Source organism: Petromyzon marinus, chromosome 5, assembly GCF_048934315.1.
Source record: "Petromyzon marinus isolate PM22_M1 ecotype Great Lakes invasive population chromosome 5, UKy_Petmar_22M1.pri1.0, whole genome shotgun sequence".
Classification (NCBI taxonomy): Eukaryota; Metazoa; Chordata; class Hyperoartia; order Petromyzontiformes; family Petromyzontidae; genus Petromyzon; species Petromyzon marinus.
The window spans coordinates 9,259,541-9,269,873 of NC_133671.1; the positions used below are offsets into that span (position 1 = coordinate 9,259,541).

The 10,333-nt window shown below is 43.3% G+C and overlaps 1 protein-coding gene across 2 annotated transcripts; it reads right to left on the reverse strand.

Moving 5' to 3' along the window:
* Positions 1-818: 818 nt before the first annotated feature.
* LOC142915432 (dual specificity tyrosine-phosphorylation-regulated kinase 4-like) lies at positions 819-9,956 on the reverse strand. Of its 2 annotated transcripts, XM_076061239.1 has the most exons (9): positions 9,629-9,956; positions 6,619-6,755; positions 6,331-6,456; positions 5,849-5,984; positions 5,241-5,322; positions 4,497-4,669; positions 3,648-3,708; positions 3,344-3,461; positions 819-2,693 (listed from the first exon to the last, which is right to left on the reverse strand). In XM_076061239.1, the coding sequence occupies exons 2-9, from the start codon at positions 6,753-6,755 to the stop codon at positions 1,739-1,741; spliced, it is 1,788 nt and encodes a 595-aa protein (XP_075917354.1). In that variant the 5' UTR covers positions 9,629-9,956; the 3' UTR covers positions 819-1,738. The 2 variants fall into 2 exon arrangements, with proteins under 2 accessions (XP_075917354.1, XP_075917355.1); XM_076061240.1 differs by lacking the exon at positions 819-2,693 and having other exon boundaries at positions 3,193-3,461.
* Positions 9,957-10,333: the final 377 nt, after the last annotated feature.

Sequence of the window (10,333 nt, forward strand, 5' to 3'; positions counted from 1 at the left end):
GAAATGACATCGGTTGATGTGCAGGAGTGAGATAGAAGGTAGCAGGATTGGACCATGTGGGATGGTGATGTGGGAAGAAATGTATCGTGCGGTGAGATCTGAATCCTGAGACCTGACATAATTGCACGTATAATTGTTAAAGCAAGAATCATAAATGTTAAAGCGAGAATCATACATGTTAAAGCCGAATCATTGATAGTAAAGGGATTGGTGATAAATACCCGTAGGCAACGAGATAACACACAAACATAATCACACACATTAATCATGAAAAAAATGTGCACACACATTCTTAATTACACTTAACACGCATATTTAGTTGATCACACTTACTCTTTGGTTCTTTCGGTAAAGCCACGTAGAAAGAAAATTATTTATGAAATTTATTTTCTTTCTACGTGGCTTTACCGAAAGAGCCAAAGAGTAATTCCTGCAGTAACGAAAGCTTCAAATCAAGTTTGAACCACCTCTACGGAGAGGATGTAAGTTTGTCTTCTCTGTGTGTGTGTCAATGTCAAATTTCACACAACTTCTAATTTAGCAATCTTTGGAGACGTAATCAACCAGGCTATGCTTTAACTGTGTGTTAGCCGACTCTCTGCGTTGGATTGCATAACACTTCCTAATTTTACTAAATTTGTCTTCTCAAACTTCCTATTTCTCTCTCAAATGTACCAGGCTCTCATAGGGTCCATTCGCTCTTTCTCTCCCCAGGCCGCTTCGGGGTGGATTTCCACACAGCTCTCTCATTGACATGCTAATTTCTCTGCTCAAGCAGACCCACATCTCTCTCTGCCCCCCCCCCCCCACCTCTTCTTTCTCTATTTAAGGCCACGACATAGAGGCATTGGGTCTCTGTGTCTCTGTGTTGTCTCTCTCTGCTTGTGTGTCTGTGTGTCTCCGTGTCTGTGGGTTTGTCTCTCTCTCAAATTTAGTTCTACCTGATGGCGGTTGCTTGTGTTGCAATCGAAACGTCGTATTCTATTATTTTATTTATTTTCTTTCTATGTGGCTTTACCGAAATAACCAAAGAGTAATTCCTGCAGTCACGAAAGCTTCAAATCAAGTTTAATCACACTTAATTACAAATATTAACACATTTTACATAAATGTTCATTTTTTTATATTTAATATTTACATTTTTTAAAATCATAATATATACAACAATTCCCACTCACAACCAACATCAGTGACGATAATCTGAATGGGTACTGGGCCTCCCCTAGGTCAACTCGGCCTCAAATGAGTACCTGGTGCGATGTGTGTAAAGATCGCTACTGGGGAGTCAAAGGCGGCCTTCATAATCGCTGTGAAGGCAGGCTATACGGGAGATCGTTGTCGTGTGTTTTTGTGTGAGTGCGCTTACATGCCCCCTCGTGTGTGTGAAATTGTTGGGATCGTTATGCGCCTTCCGACAAGCACGCCAGCGTCATCGGGAATCAAGGCAAGTGAAGTTAAAACTGATTTTTCTTTCTATTTACCAACATTTATTTGGTATGTTATGTATAATATAGTATTTATTACAGTATAAAATGCAAATGTACAATATGTCCTATGAGTTTAACAATGTTTCCCTTTTTAAAACGGTAACACAATTTATAGCAATGAGTTATGTGCATTTAAATATAATACATTTTTGGCGACCGACTTATAAACCGTTCGACTTATGAACAGGTCCCAGGAATGAAACCTGTTTATAAGTCGAAGGCTGCCCATATATTTTACAATATTAAAACATTTAATCCCCCTCACCACTTCCCCCACAACAACAGACCAACTTAACAAGAGCGCGTCCGAACCGATGCAATCTCTTGCGGATGGTTGGTGATTGGGATTTGGGGACCTCAATAATTGTTTCTGCACTGTCCATGTCACTCTGTACCATGGCTTTCATTTGTTCAGAATCGTGAGGCTTAGAGTCTGCCTTAACCGTGCTCTCGGACTCCAGGAGAGGGTTAACAGTGTCGTCTGCGTTTATAGGCAGAGACAATATGGAGCACATGCTCGTCTCGGCTCCATTTTGGGTCGTCTCATCGACTGCCTCAATTGAAATAGGAAATTCCTCAACATCCAGAGGCTTGATGTCCAAATTAATTCTGGTCTCCGACTCTGGGAGGGGGTCAGCAATTGATGCTGTCGAAGACACAGCAGTGTTCAAATCATCCACCTGAATGCTGTGTTTTATGGTTGATGTTGAGCTGGTGGCTGTAGGAATCTCCCATTCCAAATTGGTTTCGATGAATGACCCGGAAGAGACAGAAGCCAGGAAGGCGTCATTCCTTGGCTGAATGAAGGGGACTGGAACGGCGGCTGGAGGTGGAAGGGAAATGGCAGTGGACACCTTAGTGGCCAAAATGGATATTTCCACTCCGGAAGAGCTGCTGCAAAATGATGCGACTGGAATTTGTCTAGGAGAAGTGATTTGTGGAATTGAGGGAAGGTGGCAAGGTGCTGGAGCCGGGATGGAGACGTCGTTGGGGTCCGAATCCAGCCAGCATAATTTGTAGGGGTCCTTTGTCTTGGAAGTGAAGTTGGTGGGGTTCAGAATCTGGAAGGTCTTGGTTGACGGAGCCAGATGGGAGTTGATCTTGCTTGCTGGTGCTTGGTGAAATCCAGGTGGTGGAGCTGGAGCTGCACTCATCCATGGGTGCTTGAGAGCACTTTCCGGAGTTAGACGGTCATCTGGGTTCCAGCTGAAAACAAAGAGACAAGTACCGATGAGAAGATCAGCAAAATATACATACCCACATTACACATTATAGTGATACAATAAACTGATATCCACTTGACAAAGTAAGGGTTTGCAGGTATGTGAAGTTAGGTATGGTAAGTCCTCGCTCAAAGTGTGCTTACACAACGCAATATTGCTAAAATACATTGCTTCCATTTGGGAACGGGTTTTCTGAGTGGTTCATGACAAATTACTTTCTTCGGCTGCGTGGCTGAGCAGTATAGGAATTCTGGGGTTCTGCGTGGAATCATATAATGATATAGTACACGTTGGCATACCCTCATCACAGTTCTTTTTCTCGCCATGGGATGACTGTAGGCTAATTTTATAGTGCAAATGTGCATGGTTTTTATTTGTTATCTCTGTAATGTGTAAACGGTCATTCCTCACTAAATGCATTTTTTCTTAATGCAACACTTTTCATAAACGCATCTAATAGCGCGTTAAATGACGAACTAGAGTACTGCATTGTCCTTTCATTCTTTACCTAGTTTCTTCTGCAGAGAGATGCAGACTTGCTATACTTTGCAAAGGGATGCGTATTTCCTTATGATATAGAAACTGACTTGAATTTGTTAAAGTTGAGGGAAACTCAAAGAGTGGGACACTCACCGTAGGATGGAGCTGATGAAGTCCAGGAACAATGGGTCTCTCGTTTTCAGAAACTCCTTGAGCGGGCAACACTGAGGGGTCTCCTGCAGACATTCCTTGGTCAGTTGCCCAAAGAAGTCTGCAGTGGGTACAATCGCAAACGATGCCATGCATTAGAATATTATTCATGTGCACAAGGCTGTGATGTACAATGAAGGCTGTGAAGGACGTGGGGAAACAACCCAACTTTCACGTCATTGTGCAGCCAGACGAGTGGTGTTATAACACCTAATCGCATATTAAAAATAAAATTTGCATTACTCACTGAAATACCGAGGACCGTCTGGTGCAGCGTGCAGCATCATTAAGGGTGGTCTTCCCACAATCTGAAAATAAAAGTCACATTTGCTCTTACTTCATTGGAGAGTTGAGTTTTTCTTTACGTATTTACATGCATGGTTTGTATCCTATTGATTAAATTATTCGTAATTCTAGATTTGAAGCTTCCGTGACTGCAAGGATTCATACTCTTTGGTTTTTTCGGTAAAGTCACGTAGGTAAAATAAAATAAATAAAAACAACGAAATTAAATCACGACGTTTCAGAGGCAACACAAGCTTCCATCTTCAGGTGGAACAGTCACAGCAAAATAGCTGTATCAAGTGACTGTTCCACCTGAAGACGGAAGCTTGTGTTGCCTCCGAAACGTCGTGATTTCATTTAGTTTTTATTTATTTTATTTTACTTACGTGACTTTACCGAAAAAAAACAAAGAGTATAAATTATTCGTAATTGAGTAAACACTTGAAGTCACGTAGAACCAAGCTGTTTCAAATTTTAAGTTAACTCAAAGTAAAACGATCACTGAGGCAGCAGTGATCGTAGCCTGGCTGCGCCCAGAGTCAGTGGTAAAATTCTGCATTCCTCTATGGCAACGGCGAATCTACGTCTGTGTCAACCAATGTCGACTTCCCCAACTAAGTGGCACTCATTTTATCGACACTGGAGGGGCTGAAACCCCCCCCCCCAAATCAGATGTAAACTCACGACCTTGCGATCGCGAGCCAATTGCTCAACCGCCTGAGCCAACACAGAACCGCAACAACCAATTCAAACGTGAAACACTTTCCGTAATAAAATAGTTAAATCAATTGAATTAGGAAATGAATCTTACCTTTGTGATCCCAGCGACCTCCTGAATCGTGCTGGTTATTGGCAGCAGTCGCCTCGCAACAGAGATCTCGGCAAGTATGTAGCCAGCAGCCCACATGTCAACTGCTGTTCCGAACGGCTGGGCCAGCAAGACCTCTGGAGCCTGGTATCCGGCCGTCCCAAATGAATGGTCGGCTGGAGAGAAATAAGAATACAGGTCTTTCATAGCTGAGCAACTTTTAAGTCTATGTCACTCTGCAGCACAGACACTTTTTAAATGAATTCCGTCAACTTTCTCGGTTTCATTATTGGCAACAAAAAAAACGTACATTCAGTCGCTTGATATATCAGATCCCGCCATAGGTGGGCATTACTAGGTCCCAAGGATAAATGGACCAGCTCTAAAGGGTTAAGTGGACGATCGGAGTCACAGTTTTACTGCAAGAATCTCCAATGTGCTCTCGCCCTGTCCTGCACGATGTGTGAAAGGACGTGATTTTAAACGGCAGTGGACATTCCCAATGCTCTGTTGTGAAACGGAGATCGCAACGCGTTGTAATCATACCTCGTGTGGAGCTACCATGCACGGGCAGCACTGTGTTAAGCTCTTGTAATATCACATATGTTCATTTAACATTAGCATCGTTCACGCAATTTGCATGAAAGATGCTATAGAAAACAAAACATTATTATTCCATATAACAGGATCGGTAGGAAGATTTAGAAATGCTACGGTATGTATAAATGTATATAAAGTGTAACTTACGGGGTTCATTTTCAAAAAAACTTCCTCCGAAGTCGGCCAATCGGATGGCTGCCGTGTGGTGATATTTCACCAAGATGTTTTCCTGAAAGAAATATAAGGATGCAAGCATTTTTTAATATATATTTTATTTAACCAGACGAGGGTCATGGAAAATGGCGTTCATTTTTGCACTGTCCATCTAACGTTATAAGTGTTCATGCATGATCTATGTCCGTTTGTAATGGAGAGGGAGGCAGGGGGATCAATAACTCTCGTAAAAATGATCCAATATGAAATCTTGCAATGAAGTTATTCATGAAAACAAGACGCTTATAATTGGGCTCCTGTTACCCAGTGTCAAATGTCTCGAAAGAAGGGGAAGTACCCACACTTCACCCCGCCACTCGTGACATGATTAACTGTGACCTACCTATTTATACTCATGGGTGTGCAGAGGTGTTGGGTGGGTGGGATTTGAGAACCCGTCCACTGTTATAATTGCCAATCCGGAGGATCAATTTAACAAATTTCCTCTGGGTTTAAAGTCTAGTGTGCGATCCATGACACCATGGCAGCGTCCCTTAGACCTGCTTAATTCCTCTAAAAGAAATGTAATGATAAACCCTTACCAGCTTGAGGTCCCCATGGACTACGCCATTCTTCTTCAGGAAGGCCAGCACTTCCATCAGGGACCGGGCGTATCTCTTGACGCAGGACAGAGTAAATGCTCCCTTCGAGTTCACCACGTTAACGAGGCTGCCCATGCTGATCACAGAAAATGAACACAGTGCAACATGGTTAAACAGCATGAAGCACAAAGTCACCAGCTCATCCACACATGCACGGCAAGTACTGGAACACTGAGGGTGAGGTGAGGCATTCGACGGGTAACAATTACTTGAATACGTGCTGACTGCAGAGTTTTTACCACTGGGCATGACTGGGTCCCGAGAATTGGCAAACCAGCTAATAAATGGTTAATGCAGCTACTTGTTAACAATGCAGTGTAGCACAGCTAAGGATTGAGTACTGATGTGGATCAATCAGCTGCCAAGCTTATATTTGTATACATCCTGCAAGTGCTACGGTTGTATGGACTTTGTGTTGTTACCTGATGTAGTCCAACACGAGATAATGGTAATCTCCCACGACGAAGTCTTCCTCGAGCCGGATGATGCTGTTGTGTCTCAGCACTTTGAGGAAGAGAGCCTCGCGATATGCTTGTGCTTCCGTGATGCTGCGTGAAGAAATACAAACACTTATGAGAATGTTGGAAATTGCATCATCATTAAAACGGAAAACGTATTGCGTCTTGTCTAGGTAGGCACACGTGAGTTTCTCTTACAGGAAAACTTGTCAGTGAAGATTGTCAAGCACATCATTACTTGGTCTATCTCACCTTGATGTGATGTCAATCATCTTGAGGGCCATCTGCTTGTGTTTCCTGTGGTCCCAGCATCTGAACACCTGGCCAAATGTTCCTTCATCCAGTTTTTCCAAAACCGCATAACGATTGTTGAGGAGATTAGTCGCCATCTGGTCAAGAGAGAGTGTTGCAGTAAGAGCAAGATCAATAAGTACAGTGACAGTTTCGATAGTAGCTTCCTAACCTCTCATTACTCTGAGTGATACAGCAGAAGGCCTACCTCTAAATCAGTTTCAATTTATAATCAATATGAGGTTAACTCAGCCCAGCATTCACCTAGGGTTGATAAAATAGGACCCGCTTTGTGAGTCGAGAGAGGTTGCCTCATGGAGAGACTGGTCCTGGCCAGAGAAATTTGGATTTGACGGCACTTGCTCATGGCCACACATGGAAGTTTGTGAGTTTATGTGAAAAGACACTTTGATGATTTCAATTAATCAGGGCCTATTAACGGGTTATGCCATTAAATTGGCCAAATAAGTGCTCAAATGGTGCTGAGCAATTGTTGCACCCAGTCTCTTCAATTGTAAGCAAGCACAGCCCTGCAATTGCTTGCTCATACAGCTTATGGTGAAAGGGCCTCCACGAGAGGGATCTCTATAGAGTAGTCTATCTGCTCTTTCCCCCTAATGAGACGTATTGATAGAGGTGGGAGTCGCCACACTCTACCACATCACACACGACTTGCTGCCAAACTCCGAACTGTGGTGTAACATTTTCACTTCTGGGTGAACATTAAATACACCCAAGAGGAGGATATCCGTGGAAATGGAGCAATCAAATCAGCTCGTTTGTAGAGACTAGATGGATTGTTGCTTCGAATGACTTTAGGGGGATAGTAAAGGCTTATCAGACCTTCATCCACCAGTGGATTTATCATGTCTGATGATAACCTTTATTTCCTACTTGCATACATTCCGCAAGTTCATGACATTTCTCTCCCTTATCTACTCCTCTCATATCGCTAAATAGGTATCTCTTATTCTTTGGTTCTTTCGGTGAAGTCACCTAGGTAGAAAAAGAATAGATCACGACGTTTCAATTGCAACACAAGCAATCGTCATCAGGTGGGACAACCACAGGAAGAAAAATGTACCTCCTGTTTATATGTTTTGTCAACTCCCTTTTCATTTATTTATTGCCTATTTATCTCATTCATTCTACGTATCTTGTCTACAACTCATATGTATGTTCTAAATCTTATTTGTATCTAGTTTATCTAATTTCAAGACTTATTTTTGTCTGCATCTCATATCATATCCCTACATGTCTATCTCTTGTATGTGTCTCATTTCATCTCACTGCATCACTGACTTTTTATCAGGATGGTGCTGCTGCATTGGGATGTTTGAGAAAATTCCATTAATGTGCGATTCGCTTCGTGTTGGGATGAAACGAGGCAATCCATAGAAAAACCTCATCGTGCCGATAACACGAACAAGCTATACACTGATGGATTAATTCCACGAGTCTCTATGAAACTAAATGTCTCCCATTTCCCTTTCTACTGGCAAAGCACAGACCTCCTACATATATAAAATTGCGGTCTATATCATTGCTATATGTTTCATGAAAAAAAATGTTTATTTTGAAATGATATCTTTTTAGTGACTTTCTCATCTCTCCTATAATTTGCACTGCGTGTTCTTGTAACTTTCTGACCCGCCCCTACTGGACATCTGTGAAAAAGAGCTTCATAGCTCCTCGGATTTTATCCAGGATAAATAAAGATTCTAATATTCTTTGGTTCTTTCGGTAAAGTCACGTAGGTAGAAAAAATAATAGATCACGACGTTTCGATCGCCACACAAGCAATCCTCTTCAGATGGCTTTACCGAAAGAACCAAATGGATTCCTGCAGTCACGAAAGCTTCAAATCAAGATTAAAGTGAATCAGAAGAATTTTTTAAAATAAAAATGAAAACCACGACGTTTCGATCAGAACACAATTGATCGTCTTCAGGAGGAAAGAGGGGGAGGTCACCGAAGGCAACCGTTTTGAAAGGTTTCTAAAAAGTGGGCGTGGCAAAAGCGCTGTGGCGGTGAATGCATGGAACATGCAGTGCCAACAAAATCTCCTGGTGTCAGAACGAAGTGGGCGGGGTATATGTGCCCTGGGGTAAGGTAACAAAAAAATCAAGTCATGAGCCAAAGTGGTTGATGACATCTTTCCAATGATTGCTGTCTTTGTACGCATTGTCTCGGTTGAAATTGTGCCTGTATATATGTATGGCTTCACGAACGAATCTTTGTTGATATTGGAAAGTACCATCGTCTTAGAGAAATTAATTTCGCGTGAGCCAGCCACATTAAAATATTTATCAGCCACGACAGAAGTATTGCCTTATGCTCACGAACACGGTCCGAGACATGTCGCTTAGTTTCCCCAATGTAACTGCTGCCGCAGACACAGCTTAGGGACCAGGCTGTCTCGAGGACAGCGCTGGAGTGAAACACAGCCAAGCTCAGACCGCGAGCTGTGGTTCACTCCAGCGCTGTCCTCGAGACAGCCTGGTCCCTTCACCTGATGAAGGCCGCTTGTGTTGTGGCCGAAACGTCGTGATTTTTGTTGTTTTATTTTTTACCAACGTGACTTTACCGCATAGAACCAAAGAGTATGAATTTTCACGTGTTTTTTTGCGATTTTCACTCCTCTCAGCAAGATAAAGTGACGTTAAATTATATTTTTATTTAAATTTATTTTAATTTATTTACGCATTTATTTTAATTTATGTAGTGTCTAAATTATTTTATACACCCTCATTAATGTATAATATGCCATATTAAATATAATTTCTTATACTCTGGAAAGGATTATTTCCCTTTATTTCTCACGGGAAAATTCGTTTGGTATTCGTCATTTTCGGTACAAGTCCTCCTAGCTTCGGGGACGAATTTACGGCGTATACCGAGGTACCACTGTCCTTGTAATTTTGGTCTATATAACAGCTTTATGTTTTCCTTAATAAATATAAGTTATTACCTTGCGTTGAAAAAACAAAAATATCTTAAAGTTTGGGAGACTTGATTCTGCTGCTCGCGGCCGTCGTGGGAGCCCAAACGCGCTCCAGGTTGTCGTCACCAATCAAGTGACGTCTGAGTGACGTCGCCCCGCCCACGTGATGACGCTCGGCTGTCCAGCCCCTCCCCCTTCCGGTGTAGCCACGCCCCCTCCAAACTGTGGCCCCGCCCTCCCACGCCACTCCCCCAACACGGGCCAAGCCTCAATGGTGGCCACTGTCTCCCCCACTGTCACGGCTTCTGTACATAGACGCCCGCGTTTTGTATCCGTGTCCTCCCCACATCTATTCCATCTCCATGGAGAATCCGGGGCCGTGCAAGAAAGCTCGAGATCTCCCGTGGCGGGGTCCGTCTCCCCCCGCCTCAGCATCGCGTCCGCGGGAATCGCGTGCGCGCGGCCTAGTATTCCGCGGTGCCTACCGCGTTGCCTGGACTCTGCGGCCGGCCAAGGCGCGCGACCTGCTATGGAAATTATCGGGGAGATGTGCGGGGTGTGTGGCAAGTGTTTGAACGGGTTTCGCTTCTCTCACACACTCGTGTCTCTGTGTCGTGAGCTCTCTAACTCCGTGCTGCAGGTTCTCACGCTGGTGGCTGTCCTGTACGTGGCGCATAACCTAGTACTGTGGAGCGAGGGTTGGTGGGTCACACACACTGTTATGGCCACTAT

Bases quoted from the DNA above. Each gene is read 5' to 3' on its own strand.
- LOC142915432 (XM_076061239.1), bottom strand. From the start codon at position 6,755: ATGGCGACTAATCTCCTCAACAATCGTTATGCGGTTTTGGAAAAACTG. The intron at 3,462-3,647 runs GTGAGTAATGCA...TACCCACTGCAG, and splicing joins AGACGGTCCTCGGTATTTCA to ACTTCTTTGGGCAACTGACC. The intron at 2,694-3,343 runs GTGAGTGTCCCA...CTTTGTTTTCAG, and splicing joins TTCATCAGCTCCATCCTACG to CTGGAACCCAGATGACCGTC.